The following is an 18284-nucleotide window of genomic DNA, read 5'->3' as shown; positions in this document are numbered from 1 at the left end:
AGCGAGGCAATGTTCGTAGTTTCGACGTCCATGAAAACTATTTTAAGGTTACGAGGTGCAAGGGAGGAGTGTATCTGCCATTAGACTTGGGGTCACATTTCATTTCTCTATAAATCTTGCATGTTTTTTTCGACCGAGATCTTCAAAGAAATGGAGTATCAAATAATTTTTGTTGAAATTTAATCAGCCAGGATGTTGGGGCGTCAGGTCAATGTGAGATTAAATGTCTTGAAACTGTTTCAATGAGAAGTATTCGTCATCCGCTGTGTATGGCAAACTTTTTCACAAAAAAATTGGAAGCATTTCATAATTTCCAGCCAGGCGATGTTGCAGCAAGCTGACCTCAACGTTTCCGTCAAAGTTAACCCGAAGTTACTTTGTTTTTACCTGAGCGTTTCTGATCATAGCATGTCTGTACTAATATTTATTCGTTATTTTAAGAATATACGACAAGGACTGCCAAAGTGTGGGAAAGTTAATTAAATTAATATTACTAAGTGAAAAGACATTAGTCGAAGGTGAGAAATGAGGCTGATAACTTGTGTTGACAATCACACAGAACAGGGGAGTTGTAGAGAGGCACCGAAGACGACAAAAGTTGTTTCTAAAAACTGCAGAAGGTTTCACACACAGTTTGTTTGTATTCTCAGAATAATGGTCAATAAAATTTCGCTGAAAGTATTTAACGTAACTAATCACTCATCTGGCACCACAGGCGTCCGTTGGTTGGGTTGGGTATTCTGCTTGATCGATCGCGTGCTGGTTCTGCCCTCCACTTCAACCTAAGCAGTGGTGGGCAAATCGAGTACGGGATCGATAGATCGACCAGAAAATTGATCGATCAAGCAGACTACCCAACCCACGGGCGCCTGTGTCCGGCACAGATTTGGGAAAGGATCAGCCACTGCAATGACTTTTTAAACACACATAAATAGACATCCTTGACTGCTGTGTTAGTTCAATTGGTAGTATCAGATACTAATGAGACAGGTCAGATTATAAATAGAGTTGTAATGAGAGTCATTTGATGTCAAACATGCCATGGATTAATCTCTGTGTCCCTCTCACACACACTTTAAAGTTTTCATTTGACATTTTTGTCTGTTTGTTTGTGGCATTTTCATTGCAGAAGGTACATGTAAAGGGTAATTTCAATTTAAAAAATGAAATTGAAAAACTAGGATGTAAAAAATGCCTCTGAGAAACTGAATTGTAAAATTCATATTTATGTTTTCTTAGACTGTAATAATGCCTGTTTCATAATCTTTAAATGAATTGTAATTTCCAATGACACTTTCACAATGTTTGTCATCATGAGCTCCACACCACAAAGCAATGTCCAGCAATGAGCAATGCTGGATTCTTTGTTTACACCATGTCATTGGTTAATACATGGTTACTTAACAACTGTGCTCTGTCTGTTATGTTTGCTAACAATTAAACATGTTGTTTGACATGTAAACACAGTCATGGAACAACACAAAGCCTGTCAATCAGTCCTTATTAATTACTTTTCTTGGATCATCTGATCTCTCTGAATGTTCGCCATAAGAAAACTTGTCATCTGTAAACTGTCCTATTACAAGGCAATTCTTTGAAGGAATATTTTAGTCAGCTTCAAATCTGAGCTTTATTTTTAAATTCAAAAAAAATTTCATGGAGAAGGGTTGACATCCCTAATAACTTGTTTTGGATAATCCCACCAATTAATGAGCAATTAGTGACAATTAATGAGCAATTAATGGATTTGTTCCTCATTTAGTTGTTATTAGATGCTGTGATATCACACTATCTTTGCAGCTCCTCACATAAAATTTAAAATGGACTTTAACTGGAAACAGAATAATATAATGATCGAAGCATCAGAACTTACAAACAGTTTAAAATAAGTGTAACAAAATAAGTAAAAGACCAGATGTAAGAGATAGTGTCATGATTAAACTGTGCAACTGTCTTGCCAGAATCTTATGAAATTCTCTCCATGCAAGTCAAATACCAGAATCTGAAATGTCATTCTCCAAATTCCTGGTCTCTTGTTTGCAAATCTAGAATGTGTGGCAGTATTATCTTGGAATCTGACCATCAGCTAACCAACAGTTACAGCTGCTTTTCATCTACATCTGTATTTTCTTTCTTCAATGACGGAAATTCCACTTTCCTTATTTTTCTTGAATGTGTGTAAATTTTTTTACTTCTGATTTTTTGATTTAAAGACAATAACAGTTCACGTTTTCTAATCGAGCCATAACTTATGAATGTATATCAGATTTGTCAACAATGGAACAGAATAATAGAGTGACACGTTTGATATGGTAATTAGTAAAATTATTGAATTTGTTATCACTGGTATTATTTGACATTGCTCTACTATTCCAATTCAATTTGTACAAAGTTTGACATGATGGTGTCTGTGTATCTTGAAATACAGGGACACCATGTGGTGAACGCCATCAACGTGAGTCACTCTACGATGTTTGACATACCATACTTGTACCTTCTCCATACTTGGTGAAAAAAGGGGCCCAGGAAATCATGTGACCCCAAATCTCACTCCCTAGGCAGCACATTATCATACTGTGACCCAAAATCTGTCTCCTTAGGCATCACATTATTATACTGTACCATAGCCTTGGAAATACCAGATCAGCCATGCCATCCGGTACATTTGAAAAATGTGATCTGCTGCTATGCTATGTCAGCTGTTACATGACCTCCTACTGTCAGGGTCACACTATGATGTTATCAACATTGCTACAGGACACACCCAACTCAAGCTGACTTTTACTTTGATTAAAAATGATTTTCTTTGCTGTTTAATATTAAATAGCATATGCCTGATGTGATGAATGTTGTACTAGTGCTTTTGTAGATGAACTGTAGAATAAAATTAAGTTCCTTGCTCACCTCTAGCAGATAGTACACAGGATGTTTATAATAATAAGCTCATAAAGAAATTGATGAAACTTTGGTTCATAACCAATGTTGATGACATCATTTTCATTCAAAGATAAACATAATCAGTTTCTTCCTTTTTTCAATTCAATGAATATGACATGGTCCATCAAATATTAAAATCATAAAAATGTATCATTAAAATATAAACTTTCACATTGTAGTTAGGTAATTATGGGAAATGAAAACCATGCAATAGGCAATATGAGGACTGAGAGATGGGTGGACTTTGTGATGTTGGTTTTATGTCTCCTTGTTTTCTTCCTACATTGAGTACAATATGTGTAGTGACAGGCTGTGAATAAATTTGCACTAACGAGACTGTGTTCACACACTGGTAGCTGTTACTGATGTCACATTATACTGACAGCTGATTGATTTTATCTGTACATGTGTTTCTCATTTAGGTTATCAAAGCAGTCAACAAAATGCCACCAAAGTTTGGAGGAGCACCCAAATGTCCAAAATGTGGCACTTCTGTCTACAAGGCAGAGGAAAGAATTGGAGCTGGCCAATCATGGCACAAACAATGCTTTACTTGCAGTAAGTTCAACCACCTTTATTGCATCAATGCTTGGTTTTGAAATTCTTGCCATTCTCAAAGTTTTAAACCTTACTTTTAGACTACTGAGTTTTTGCAAACCAATTCTTGCTTACATTTAATGAGATTTCCAGCGATTCATCAGTATCTTCAATCTTTGAGAAAATTAATTTTGTAAAATAATATCAAAATTATTTCCTTGTTTGAAAAATGTATAATTACATCAAAAAAATAAATAAGTATGAGAACCAAGACAGTTTAATGAAGACAAGACTGATATGTGAACCATATCATGAAACCAGCAAGTGCTGTCAGGTGTTTTTAGAGGAAATAACGACATCCATCCTGCCCAAGCCATCCTGCCCAGCAGGTAGTGCCATCTGTAGGTGTAATAAGCACCAGCCATGTTGTCATGACCAACATCAATGATTTTTGTTTTGATTTTTTGTGGCACTGCCATACATGTGATTGCTCTGTCAACAACAATAAATTTCTTCATCTTTTCCAATCTCACTACTTTATTGGTGCATAGTGGAATACAGTGGCTTTGACCAAGATCTCTATTTCAAACCTTTATAGAAAAAGTACCAACATTTCAGCAATTCACAGGTTGCCTTCTTCAGTGTTACAGTTGTTGGTAACAGTAAAACAGACAATGAGATCAAACTGATACAACTAAAATAATGTGTGGAACATAATTGTACTGGACTGAGAATAATTCTTATTACCAACGTTACATTCCAGAGCTGTGTAACAAGATGTTGGATTCTACCACTGTGGCTGAACGTGATCAGGACATCTACTGTAAGAATTGCTATGGCAAGGTCCATGGACCTAAGGGATATGGATTTGGTGGCGGTGCTGGCACACTGAGTATGGATCAAGGAGAACGCCTTGGCAACAAACCAGTCAAACAGTAAGTTACCATGGCAACAGCTCCATCTCACCATAGCAACCATCGTAGTGAGGATGCACCTTTCCCTCTTATCGCTTCAGTCTTCCTATGTGTATACCATACTTGCTTCATCATCAAGCATACAACCAATCATCATGGAATATAGGAACTCTCTTTCATTCACTGAGATGTGTACTCTCTTTATGAGTTAGTTTATCACTTCTTTCTTCTTTATGAATGTACACAAATGTTTAAATATTTAATTATTGTGACAATACTAATTTTCTTCTCTAACATCATTGAGTACATATTTCTTGATCTGGAAATTCATTTAACCGATAATCATTCTCTCAACTGAAAGCTATCAACCTTTGATGTGAAGATGCTCTTGTCTCTGAGATTGTTTCATTATTATCCTTCATCTGTACTTTTACAAGTACTCTTGTCTTGATTGAGTAACTCTCTAGATTTCAGTCATTTCTCACTAAAGTTAAAAACATCTTTTCATCAATGGTGTTGGTGTCTATCGGTCGTGCAATCTAGCTTTTTTATACTTGAAAAAATCTCTCTTCTGGAGGAGAAAAATTTTGTTTCATTAAAGAAATTTTGGTTAATGTTAGAGAGAATACATATTAAAGGCAGTTATCCATGTCATATAAGATAATTACTGGATCTGTTCATATTCAAGGGTCATACTTGGTTCATGTACATGACATGTCTATGGTTAAGAAATTGCATGAATTTCAAAATAACAACGTGCGACTGCTATTGCATGCAAGTCCCAGATCCCAGAGTGAACCTTGATGGGTTGGTGTGACCCAACTTTCATCCAGGAGAGATTGACATCGAACTTTCTGCATAAATAAAAGTCAGTCACTATTTGGTTGGCAAAAGGAGAAATGTACAAATGCAGAGATCAATGTCTTTCTCTCAATATCATTCTTTCCTATTGTGAACTGACAATTTACTCTTTATCCCATCTTAAGTCTCTTTCTACTATCTTGTAAGTTTTTCTCTTCATCTGTGCAACCAGTTTACTTGCATTGTATTACCTATTCAGCTTTCTGTCAGTAGAAACTAATAAAGTAATGTGTGTTGAGATTCTTTGCTTCTCCATGGAGAGTTAATTGTGGAGTTGAAATGGCTTCCCCTGCACACAGGGCACCAGTGGCAATGCAGTTCGCTTCAATTGAACCATTATCTGTTGTCCTATCTCTGTTCTGTGGAAAGTATGAATTTAGCTACTGTTCAGTGCTGTCATGTTTAAAATGTATGCATTGTGTGACACTGCACCATGGCAGATGGTTACCATAGTAATGAGTGGCTGGGCATCAGAATGTTTAAGAATGTACAATAGAATGTCACACTTGGTAGAGAAGTAAAAAGGGACGAGTCAATGACAACGACAACAGAAAAAATAACTTTCATAAAAGATAAAGTAACTATACACTTGCTTTACTGCAGCAAAATGATCTTGGTAAACATTACAGTGATAGCTTTTATTTACTTCTATCACTACAGTACATCACTAGAAACCCACTTGAATATACAGTGGATAAAAGCTTTCAGACACATTTGTTGAACTGAATGTTGGTTTGTGTTAAGACTTTGCAAAAAGGCACAAACAGGGACTGGTTCTATTGAATACATTAAATTTCAAAGTACAGTGTGGTGTGGATAGAGTATCATCTAGCTCACATTAGGTTTTACATTGGTCTAGTCATCAGGCTGTAGAAATAATCTGGTGATATTCTTAGAGTGATTATGTATGCCACTGTGTGTGACACCGTCTTTGAGCATCTGCCTTAACCTTGGTATCAGCTGAGCAGATCAGCTGGCCATGTCACTGCATGTTCCTTTCCCATCTCTCCCAAAACAACCCAGCACATTGCCATGGCAATGGTTGAATGCAATAAAGCATTCATGAAAAATGAAGTACTTGGTAAAAAAATCAACAAATACTGTACTTGGTCAAAAGCCAATTTAAAAGTAATTTACACAGACCCCATAAAGTCAATGTAATACTTCTCTCTGTGAAGATTTTCTCACATGTACAAGAGTATCAAAGTATTCCATCATATGGACATAATACTAAGGTTAATTTTATCAATCTGCAGAAAGTGTTTCAGTTTTTTCTTATGTTATATTGTTAACACATATTTATGTAATGTCACAGACTTTAATGCAAAATTCATGTCACGCCAAGAGTAATGATCTATACTACAGGAGCATTGTGCTAATGCAAGCTAAGATTGGTTTTCTCTTACCAGGGGTGGACCGGCAATGGCTGAAGCCTATACCCACTGTGATGTTGCATCAGAACCGCCTTCCAAATATGGTGGTGCCGATAGATGTCCACGGTGTGGTCATTCTGTTTATCAAGCTGAAAAAATGATCGGAGCTAATTCTGTAAGTAACAGATTAATGAACTGATCCAACACTGTCATTTGGTTTGTTCATGAACTGATCCAACACTGTCATTTGGTTTGTTCATGAACTGATCCAACACTGTCATTTGGTTAGTTCATGAACTGATCCAACACTGTGATTTGGTTAGTTCATGAACTGATCCAACACTGTCATTTGGTTAGTTCATGAACTGATCCAACACTGTCATTTGGTTTGTTCATGAACTGATCCAACACTGTCATTTGGTTAGTTCATGAACTGATCCAACACTGTCATTTGGTTTGTTCATGAACTGATCCAACACTGTCATTTGGTTTGTTCATGAACTGATCCAACACTGTCATTTGGTTTGTTCATGAACTGATCCAACACTGTCATTTGGTTTGTTCATGAACTGATCCAACACTGTCATTTGGTTAGTTCATGAACTGATCCAACACTGTCATTTGGTTTGTTCATGAACTGATCCAACACTGTCATTTGGTTTGTTCATGAACTGATCCAACACTGTCATTTGGTTTGTTCATTAACTGATCCAACACTGTCATTTGGTTTGTTCATGACTGTTTGTAAATGGTCCAATGATTCTAACTCAGACATAACATTATGTAAGTGGTACTTCAAGAAGGTTCATTTCACAAGTTTGATGGCTTTAAGGAGGATCCATTAGATTAGATGATGAGCATGTCCAGTGTTTGGATGTAAAAGAGTTAACAGCTGTTTAAACCAGCATACAGAAGTACTTTTGGTTTCCATTACGTTGTTGACACTTTCTTCATAATATTTGCATTTTCTTCATTGTAATTTTCATTTCCATCATGGTAATTTGCATTTCCTTCATGGTTATTTGCACTTCCTTCATGGTAATTTGCATTTCCTTTATGGTAATTTGCATTTCCTTCATGGTAATCAACATTTCCTTCACGGTAATCAACATTTCATCCATTGTAATTTGCTATAAGATTGATATGGATCTGATACTGTATACTTACAAAGATGATACCATTGACTGTTGTTGTTGTTTTTACTGTACAGTCGTGGCATAAGAAGTGTTTTACATGTGCCTACTGCGGAAAAGGATTGGATTCTACCCGTGTTTGTGACAGAGAGGGTGAGATCTTTTGTCAAGGTGAGATAAATGCTTCTACATAACAACAATTTCAGTGGAATGTGTTGAATTCGCCGAACTAAAACTTTTGAATATTAACTAATTTTAAAATCATGATGTTGATGTCAACAAAAATAAACGTGCTGAAAAAATCTTAGTTTTGAAGAAATCATTCAAACCGCAATTTGATCACCAGAACCATTAACAAAATATAGGTATTGTCATGCTATTGTCTTTTACATCTGTCATTTTACTTGGCTTAACTTTTCCTCACTTCCTGTCCTGTCTACACATCCTGCTAGATCATTGGAAGTAATGGATGGACTTATTTAGCTTGCAAATGCTATATGCTTTGAAACAGAATATCTTAATATATTCACCAACACTCCTCTCAAGGAAACTTTAGACTTTTCTCTTTCATAATCAAGAATGAATATCAGGGGTCACTGCACAAAGTGTAGGATTGGTGAAAACAAATTACTGGTACCGGTAATTTTCCTAGGTTTGAAATTCAAAATGGCTGCTGTACCATGGTTTAAGTCTACAGGATAAATTAAGAGTATTACTTTCACAAAAACTACTTGAAACCACTGGAGGATGCAGGATATCAAAATAAAGATAAATTTACTGTTTTTAAAATTATTTATTGATTATCTTGCAGCCTGCTATGCCAAAGGATTTGGACCTAAAGGTGTCGGCTATGGACTTGGTGCTGGTGCACTAAGTATGACTGAGTAAAAAACAGTGACCCTGAAGACAAGCAGATCTTGAATTCTACAATTGCAAAAAATGTCAAAATAAAAAAGAGAAAAAGCTTAAGATGATGTAAATGGATAAATACAAATATGTGTAATTTACATGAATGTGTAGAACCATAGGACTGCCTAGCCTACTGTAGATGAAGATCAAAGTGGGGACAGTGTGCATAATAACTTTTAAAGATACTCCAAGTTTACAACTGTCCTTGAAAATTTATCATGTGAATGACATCCACCAGTCACGTGATAGTCATGCTATTATCACGTTGTCACATGGCACATACTTAACAATATGACATGTAATAATGACAGTTACTATCACATTGACAAATATTCAGCTGACAGTCTGTATATGAAATGTTCAGTCTGTTTCTACTCTATAACTTAGCTTTAGTTCATAACATGAAGTTAGGATGGAACGTTTGCTGTAAAAAACTGAGACATATTGTCATTATGCAACATTCATTTTCAGGTTTTCCCAATAGGATAAAAATTCATAAGCTTTACAGTTAAAACTTTATTCATGTTTCTCATATCTGAAAGGTCTAGTAAGCCTGGTCATTTTTTATTACATTTTCATAATATTTAGCATTTTCTATGAATGTCTTATAGTTCTTTTGAATGACAATTTCAAGACAAATTTAATGGTTCACCGATGTGCCTTATTACTTTCGAGTCAAATAATAGCTCATCAAAATGTCATATGCAAAGAACCATCCAAATATGGTATATGCAAAGTATCATCCAAATATGGTATATGCAGTGTCATCCAAATATGGTATATGCAAAGTGTCATCCAAATGTAGCCGTTATTAGGAATATGCATGACATAGCAACTTAATGATAAGGGTAACAAGCTCATTAAATTTTTTTTGTTAGACATTTTGTTGTTTTGTCATATGTTCATACCTTAGGGAAAAATTGCTGTTGCTCAGAAAGTAAAATGAAACTCGCAAATCAATTTACAGATATGTGTATACACTCCAAACAGAGTTGGCAGACAGTGTATCAATTGTTAACAAGGGAAATAGATGAGTTCCCTGATGGTACACTTTCTGAAAATGACCAGACAATCTACACCGAGCATCAACTGAACATGGTAGATGTTGTGATTGATGCAAAACACACTATAGATGTGATATGACGCTGGTTAACCTCTAAAATTCCACACCTCATTCCTTGAACTTCTTGTACAAACCTAGGGTGCTTCTCATTACTGTCTGTGAAGCATGGAAAAGTGTTGTATAGATTGAAACTTCCGTAGTATCAATTTTATTTCCAGTAGTAAGGTTCATAACATACTTGGGACAATTGGTAGTGTGGAAACTTGTTGTCATGGAAAGTTCTGGCAAGTATTGGCATCAAGATCAATATTCACAACCAAAAATGATTTGTTAAAATGAAAGTCAAAGATATATTGTGGATAATAATGCTGATGTATTTGTAAAACTGATTTGATAGTCAGTATATGCATCAGTTGTGGGATAATCATATTTTGGATGTCTTTCTGACATGAAAGCATACTTGGTCTTTTCTGGGAAGTATTCGCTGTGAGCTAGTAATACGGAAATGATCCTACATGGTAAGTATAGATTATGTTGTTGCACTCACAAATGCAGCAACAAACTGTAAAGTCTGTTATCACAAAAACCCAATATCAGACACAATGGCAGGTGTGAACATCTAATTGCCCTGCATATGGATTTGACTTTACTAAGAGTTGGTTGTTGATGAGTCAAGGTACAGATAAGGACATTGGTAGCATGATCTCTCATGGAAAATTTAATCATTGAACAATAATTTCAAAATCAAGTGGTCTGGGGTTCTCTGCATTTTAATTTCCCTACATCTGGTCCATGTGTAAATAGCTGTAATTGGCCAATATCATGCCAGTATTATTTATTAGATCATTTCATACTGATCAATATGTGGAGAATTATGATTCAATAACTGTAACTTTGAGATAAAAAAATAGTTAAGATTCTGTGATTGACAGATACAGCATACGTTGATGACTTTGAAGACAGCTGCCAAATTCAGAGTGTGAGAGACACTGTGGTGCACCACTTGGCTTTGACACCATGGATTTCACAAACTATCCACCTGGGCCGGGTGCAGAGAGTCTGGTAAGTCTGAAGTCTTGCCATAATTGCCTTACACAGACAGCACTCATAGAGAGGTGGGAATGTCTCTAGTACTCATAGGGAGATTGGACAGTCTATAGAACTGATGGAGAATAGACAGTCTATAGAACTGACAGGGAGATTGGACAGTCTATAGAACTGACAGGGAGATTGGACAGTCCATAGCACTGACAGGGAGAATAGACAGTCTATAGAACTGACAGGGAGATTGGACAGTCTATAGCACTGACAGGGAAAATAGACAGTCTATAGAACTGACAGGGAGATTGGACAGTCTATAGCACTGACAGGGAGAATAGACAGCTATAGAACTGATGGAGAATAGACAGTCTATAGAACAAAGGGAGATTGGACAGTCTATAGAACTGACAGGGAGATTGGACAGTCTATAGCACTGACAGGGAGAATAGACAGTTTTTAGAACTGACAGGGAGATTGGACAGTCTATAGCATTGACAGGGAGAATAGACAGTCTATGGAACTGATAGGGAGAATAGACAGTCTATAGAACTGACAGAGAGAATGGACAGTATAGAACTGACAGGGAGATTGGACAGTCTATAGAACTGACAGGGAGATTGGACAGTCTATGGAACTAACAGGGAGATTGGACAGTCTATAGCACTGGCAGGGAGATTGGACAGTCTATAGCACTGACAGGGAGAATAGACAGTCTATAGAACTGAAAGGGAGATTGGACAGTCTATAGAACTGACAGGGAGATTGGACAGTCTATGGCACTGACAGGGAGAATAGACAGTTTTTAGAACTGACAGGGAGATTGGACAGTCTATAGCACTGACAGGGAGAATAGACAGTCTATGGAACTGATAGGGAGAATAGACAGTCTATAGAACTGACAGAGAGAATGGACAGTATAGAACTGACAGGGAGATTGGACAGTCTATAGAACTGACAGGGAGATTGGACAGTCTATAGCACTGACAGGGAGAATAGACAGTTTTTAGAACTGACAGGGAGATTGGACAGTCTATAGCACTGACAGGGAGAATAGACAGTCTATGGAACTGATAGGGAGAATAACAGTCTATAGAACTGACAGAGAGAATGGACAGTCTATAGAACTGTCAGAGAGATTGGACAGTCTATAGAACTGACAGGGAGATTGGACAGTCTAGAGCACTGACAGGGAGAATAGACAGTCTATAGAACTGACAGGGAGATTGGACAGTCTATGGAACTAACAGGGAGATTGGACAGTCTATAGCACTGGCAGGGAGATTGGACAGTCTATAGCACTGACAGGGAGAATAGACAGTCTATAGAACTGTCAGAGAGATTGGACAGTCTATAGAACTGACAGGGAGATTGGACAGTCTATAGCACTGACAGGGAGATTGGACAGTCTATAGCACTGGCAGGGAGATTGGACAGTCTATAGCACTGACAGGGAGAATAGACAGTCTATAGAACTGAAAGAGAGAATAGACAGTCTATAGACTGACAGGGAGAATAGACAGTCTATAGAACTGACAGAGAGAATGGACAGTATAGAACTGATAGGGAGATAGGACAGTCTGTAGAACTGACAGGGAGATTGGACAGTCTATAGCACTGACAGGGAGAATATACAGTCTATAGAACTGACAGGGAGATTGGACAGTCTATAGAACTGACAGGGAGAATAGACAGTCTATAGCACTGACAGGGAGATTGGACAGTCTATAGCACTGACAGGGAGATTGGACAGTCTATAGCACTGACAGGGAGATTGGACAGTCTATAGCACTGACAGGGAGATTGGACAGTCTATAGCACTGACAGGGAGATTGGACAGTCTATAGCACTGACAGGGAGATTGGACAGTCTATAGCACTGACAGGGAGATTGGACAGTCTATAGCACTGACAGGGAGATTGGACAGTCTATAGCACTGACAGGGAGATTGGACAGTCTATAGCACTGACAGGGAGATTGGACAGTCTATAGCACTGACAGGGAGAATAGACAGTCTATAGCACTGCTATAGACTTCCCAATAAATTGACTGCCATCCCCTGTGGAAAACATTGTTAGAGAAATGATACATCAGACAACCTGAAGGGATGTCTGGTTGATGTATCTTATCAATGGTAGATGAATGAATCCCCAGTATATTCATTCACCCTGGGAGCAAAACATGTTTTTAATGATATGCACAATAAAGCAAAACATAATGTACAAACATTTATTTATGGTGTAACATACAACATGTATAATGAGAGAATGCTATACTTTACAGACTATTTATTGAAAAAAACACACAGTCTACTAGTATGTTTACAAAATGGCACATTTTTGTCACAAAATTGGAAATACTACACATTTTTACAGTTTGTTCGTAAACACTTTAATAATTCTCTCAAAATGCATTCTGAATTTTTATGATAAAAGAAAAAGATAGCAAGCAATAGGACAAAGTATACTTCTTGTAGGTTCTCAAGTAAACACACTCCATTTCAAGATACAAAGTATAGGTGCTACCACATGGAACTTATTTTGTATAACAAAAAACAAAACAACAAAGATCCACATTTACTAAATTAAATGTATCTCTACATGAACACAAAATGTCTGATAGAGGGCAGAGATGGGTATACCATACATTGTACAAAAATTTTTGTGAGTAGGTTTTGAAGTTAAGCAAAAAGAATGTTTCTCACTTAATTCAGTAATAAGCATATTATTGAGGATATTTAAATTGAGCACCTATCATTTTGAAAAAAGTACACAGACACTCTGTTTCACTGACTGCTACATGAAAGAAAACCTGTTCCAGCAACATGTTAAAGTCCACACTGCTTAATCTACTTGCACTGTATGGATGTGACACTGTTGTTGCAATGTATGGCTATGTAACTGTTCTTCATAATGTCCATCTGGTTACATGGAAGAGACTTTCCTTGTATCCCTGTGGTACGATGAAGTGAACAGTTTCTGTCAAGTTGTAATGCATTATCCTTACACTGGATACAATGAAGTGAAATCATTTCTGTCAATTCATAATGTATTATCCTTACACTGGGTAAAATGAAGTGAAATCATTTCTGCCAATATGAATGCATTATCCTTACACTGGGTACAGTGAAGTGAAGTGAAGAGCTTCTGTCAATTCTTAAACATTATCCCTAGACTAGGTACAATGAAGAGAAATCATTTCTGTTGAGTCATAATACTGTAATTACAATATCCTTACCCTGGTACCGAATGAATGGAAAACTCTGGACATGGTCAGAGGAAACTAAACTGTTCAACTGGCCATGATGTTTGATATTTTCACAGATTAACAAACTTATATCAATCATACTGTTAAATTTTATGCAAAAAGTTGGTAAAGTTTATTTAAAAGATCTGTTCTGAAGATGAAGAAAATAGATGCAAAAAAACCACAGTAGCAGAGCAATGCTATACCGGGGGTATGATATTCAAATACTGGACATTAATTTGAAAACATATTGAATCAACAGCTCCAGATGCATGGCTGACTGACTGGTGAAATTATGGAATGTTTTGTGAAATAAAGTTAGATGAACATGAATGGTTCATTGTGTTTATACCTTGTAGCGTGAAAAATTGGTTTATTTACAAGAGGTAAATGTCTATTAATGGCCAAACAAGTCAATAAAACTACAACAAAAAGTTCCATGGATGTCCGTTGATGGGCAAACAAAATAAAACTCTACCAAAATGTTCCTTGGATTCCATTCACAGGGAGTAGCAAGTCAAATTATCGACAACAAACAGCACAGATAGAAACATCTGATCCCTTCACCAACTCCTAAAGGACAACACTAAATTTTTGACGGCAAGTCAATCCAAAACCCCTAAACTTACTGGTAGATTAATCAGCAATACTTCCATCCACTTGACCATCCAATTGATCACACCCAAAAGAGTTGATATGAATTGAATATATTTAATTGTACATTTCAGAAACTCAAAACGAAATTGTAATTCAAAATGAAAAGTGATTTCTCACCATGAAATAATTCAGCAAATTACTGTGGTACACTTTTTCATCACTTGTTTATTGTCATCTGGATTGCAAAATTTCCAATATTCCACTGCAAAGTTCAGTTTCAAAGAAATTAAGGGTCTATTGTGTAGCTAAGAAATCAGAGTCAACAAATTACATCATAGTTGCAGAGTGTAAAAGAAAGCCCAAGCAGTAATATCTTTGGAGATATTCTTGCAAATAACTTAATCTTCTAATACACATAAAAACCCTTTACTTTATCATATTGACTAAAATAAGGTATCAATTTTCATGATAAACTTTGTTACGCTTTTCATCCGTTCGCTGATAAACATGTACTTTGGAGTGCACCTACCGATGCAATTTCCAAACATTATGTATGCAAATGACACTATACCAAACAAGTATTGATTCTTCGATATGCTTAAGGTAGCTACATACCTTTTAGACACTTTGAGATTTTTATTTTTTTCTCAATTGAACACGTCCCAAAGCCCAATAAAGTATACATTTTCTGAAAGCCCTGATATAGAGCTATCCGACCAAGCACAGTACACGGTCATTATTTGCATAGGAGTCACGTGACAAGCGTTTTGCTGAACCTTCCAAAAGCCGGTTTTTCCCGCCTTATGTGAACACGCTGCAAGATTTCCGGTTAGAATTTCTTCATTGACAAGCCTTGACAATATCGTTCAAAACCGTGTCTGGGATTTTCTTTATATGCCTTTGTTTTTTTTTAATGCGCTCTTAAAGGTGTTCGATGAAGGTGCTTTTCAAGGAATTTTAATTATCACGCCATATAATTTGAATGGAGCCTTCGGGAAAAAATCGCAGACACGGTTTTGAACGATATTGTCAAGGCTTGTCAATGAAGAAATTCTAACCCGAAATCTTGCAGCGTGTTTGCATAAGGCGGGAAAAACCGGTTTTTTGAAGCTTCAGCAAAATGCTTGTCACGTGACTCTTATGCAAATAACGACCGTGTACTGTGCTTGGTCGGATAGCTCTATATCAGAGCTTTCAGAAAATATATACTTTATTGGGGTTTGGGACGTGTTCAATTGAGAAAAAAATAAAAATCTGAAAGTGTCTAAAAGGTATTTAGCTACCTTAAATTATAAGAAATCGATCAATAACATAAATATTACAAAAATATCACCAAAAATGCTGCTACGGAGGCTTTGTTGAAGACAATCACTTACACAGCACAGAAATATAATTATATTTATGAATTTAGAAGAATACCTCCAATTGTATTCCTTCAAATAAAAAATTGCAAAAAGGTTTGTTACTTTGTATCAAAAACCTCTGATCTAACAAAATTACACTCATACACATACAAACACACATACAGACACACACATACATACATACATACATACATACACACATTCGCATTCTCTAGAAACGCAGAGGAGCATGTTTCATAAAAATTTGAGCAATGCAAAGTACAAAATTAAAATTCAAAACATTTAATTGTTATGAGCTGCTTGTTGAAAATTGGACCAACACCTTTGATACACAAATTTTAAAAATCAAAATAAATTTTAAAAGTTATAGTGTAAGAAACACAGAGCAAGAGAGTCTCATGTTTGAACAGGTGGATTGTTTCCTAAAATTCTTGTTTTACTAAGAAATGCATTTCTTCATCAGACAAATGCTTTACTGGTGCAGATTAATCCATGCATAAATAGTAAACTGTATGAAGACAACGTTGACACATCATTCTGTAGTACAATTGTATTTTACATTTTCTTAAACTGGTGGAAATTCAAGTCTCCATGCATAGTAACAGGGCTTTGACATTCCAGACACAATGTTGGTCATGACATTCATTCCGTTCCATTGTTTCAATTTACTTTTCAATACTGTAAGTCTTGACAAATGAGAATTCTTAATGTTAAAGCAAGAAAACTGTGAAACATGCAGCTTTCTATGCTGCGAGTTATTATTACTACAGTATACATAGTGTCTCTAGAGGTGGATAATATATACTAACATTGTCGCTATGCACTGCTCCAATGTAAATATAGTTTGACATAGCTACAATCTGATCACATTGTAGTCTGACATAAATACAGTGTAATTGCATTGTTGCTTGATATGGCTACAATGTAGAAAAATTGTAGCTTGACAAGTGACACTAAGGGTTATCACTGTCTTTTACCACAGCAACTATGTACTTACAAAGTAGCTATGCAATGCTATGTTATCAATGACACTATTGGTTATGACTGTTCTTGCAACAGCTACAATGTACTTATACAGTAACTGCATGTACCAATATGTCCTTACAAAGAAGCTATGCATTCCTACTATGTACTTACAAAGTAGCCGCACATTACTACTATGTACTTACAAAGAAGCTATTCATTGCTACTAAATACTTACAAAGTAGCTATGTACAGCTACAATGTAGTTACAAAGTAGCTATACATTGCTACTATGTAATTACAAAGTAGCTATATTCTGTAGTTACAAAGTAGCTATAAATTGCTACTATGTTGTTACAAAGTAGCTACATTCTGCTACCATGTAGTTACAAAGCAGCAATGCATTACTACTATGTGTTACAAAGTAGCTATATTCTGCTACCATGTACTGGTAGTTACCAAGCAGCTATGCATTGCTACTGTGTATTTACAAAGTAGCCATGCATCACTACTATATACTTAAACAAAGTAGCTATGCATTGCTCCTTCTCTTTGTAATTATAAATTTAAATTACACTTGCTTATTTTACTCATCAAGAAAGTTTCTTAGCAGCCAGATTGATGCAAGACACTGTTACTATGTATTCATACTGTAGATAGGTTAGCTAACTGTGCACACCTTACATCCTAGTTACTAATTCCCTCCACTCACACTGGAGGTATACTTTGAAAACCACATTTTACATTGACAAAACTCACTCAATGCTGATTAATGCAATCACTGATTTTTCTTTCATTATAAAAGCTGTGAAACTAAGGATTGGGTTCTTGCATGTATTTTTTCAATTTCATTTTATTTCATGAACTCTGATAACTAGGTCTCTGAATAATAATAAATAAGACTTGTTCGATATCAACAAGAACTTGGTTTCATTGGTACACATCTAGAACAATAACTATATTGACAGTATATGGTTTAAGCATTTGCTTGGATGACTTCAAGTTCACATATGATAAATAAAATGTTATAAAATATATAGAGCTTTCTCAGTTTACAGGCAGACCTCTTTAGTATCAGAAAAATAAGTTCAACTGCGTACACGGTTTGTATGATAACTGCTGTTTTATGTTTTACCACAACATGAATGACCTCTCCATCACAGTCAGTGTAATCAGTTATCTTTTTATGAAGACAATGAACCACAAACTTTGAATGTACTCATCATACTCTAATGTTAACAAGGCAGCATGGTCATCTTTGGGTCAAAGGTCATCTGTGGATCACAGGTCACATCACATTGCTGTAATGATCATAGAAGAGTAGGATTAGCAACAAAACATAACCATAA

At 36.1% G+C, this 18284-nt stretch overlaps 2 protein-coding genes across 3 annotated transcripts in view; one reads left to right on the top strand and one right to left on the bottom strand.

Annotated features, from left to right (window-relative positions):
• LOC139142221 (cysteine and glycine-rich protein 2-like) overlaps positions 1-9543 on the top strand; it is an 11135-nt gene extending 1592 nt beyond the window's left edge. The window contains exons 2-6 of the mRNA XM_070712091.1: positions 3360-3495; positions 4238-4409; positions 6659-6797; positions 7833-7926; positions 8567-9543. Of these exons, the coding sequence (XP_070568192.1) occupies positions 3381-3495; positions 4238-4409; positions 6659-6797; positions 7833-7926; positions 8567-8643 (597 nt within the window). The 5' untranslated portion in view covers positions 3360-3380 and the 3' untranslated portion in view covers positions 8644-9543. The remainder of the gene's footprint in view (positions 1-3359; positions 3496-4237; positions 4410-6658; positions 6798-7832; positions 7927-8566) is intronic.
• A 3437-nt stretch (positions 9544-12980) lies between these two features.
• The window catches only part of LOC139142261 (palmitoyltransferase ZDHHC17-like), a 35936-nt gene continuing 30632 nt past the window's right edge, over positions 12981-18284 (bottom strand). For both annotated transcript variants that reach the window (XM_070712154.1, XM_070712147.1), the window contains exon 15: positions 12981-18236. The gene's annotated coding sequence lies outside the window, so the exon portion shown is untranslated. The remainder of the gene's footprint in view (positions 18237-18284) is intronic.

The sequence above is a fragment of the Ptychodera flava genome, chromosome 1, assembly GCF_041260155.1.
Source record: "Ptychodera flava strain L36383 chromosome 1, AS_Pfla_20210202, whole genome shotgun sequence".
NCBI lineage: Eukaryota > Metazoa > Hemichordata > Enteropneusta > Ptychoderidae > Ptychodera > Ptychodera flava.
The sequence above is the reverse complement of the archived record's forward strand: the minus strand, read 5'-3'. Positions and strand labels throughout refer to the sequence as shown.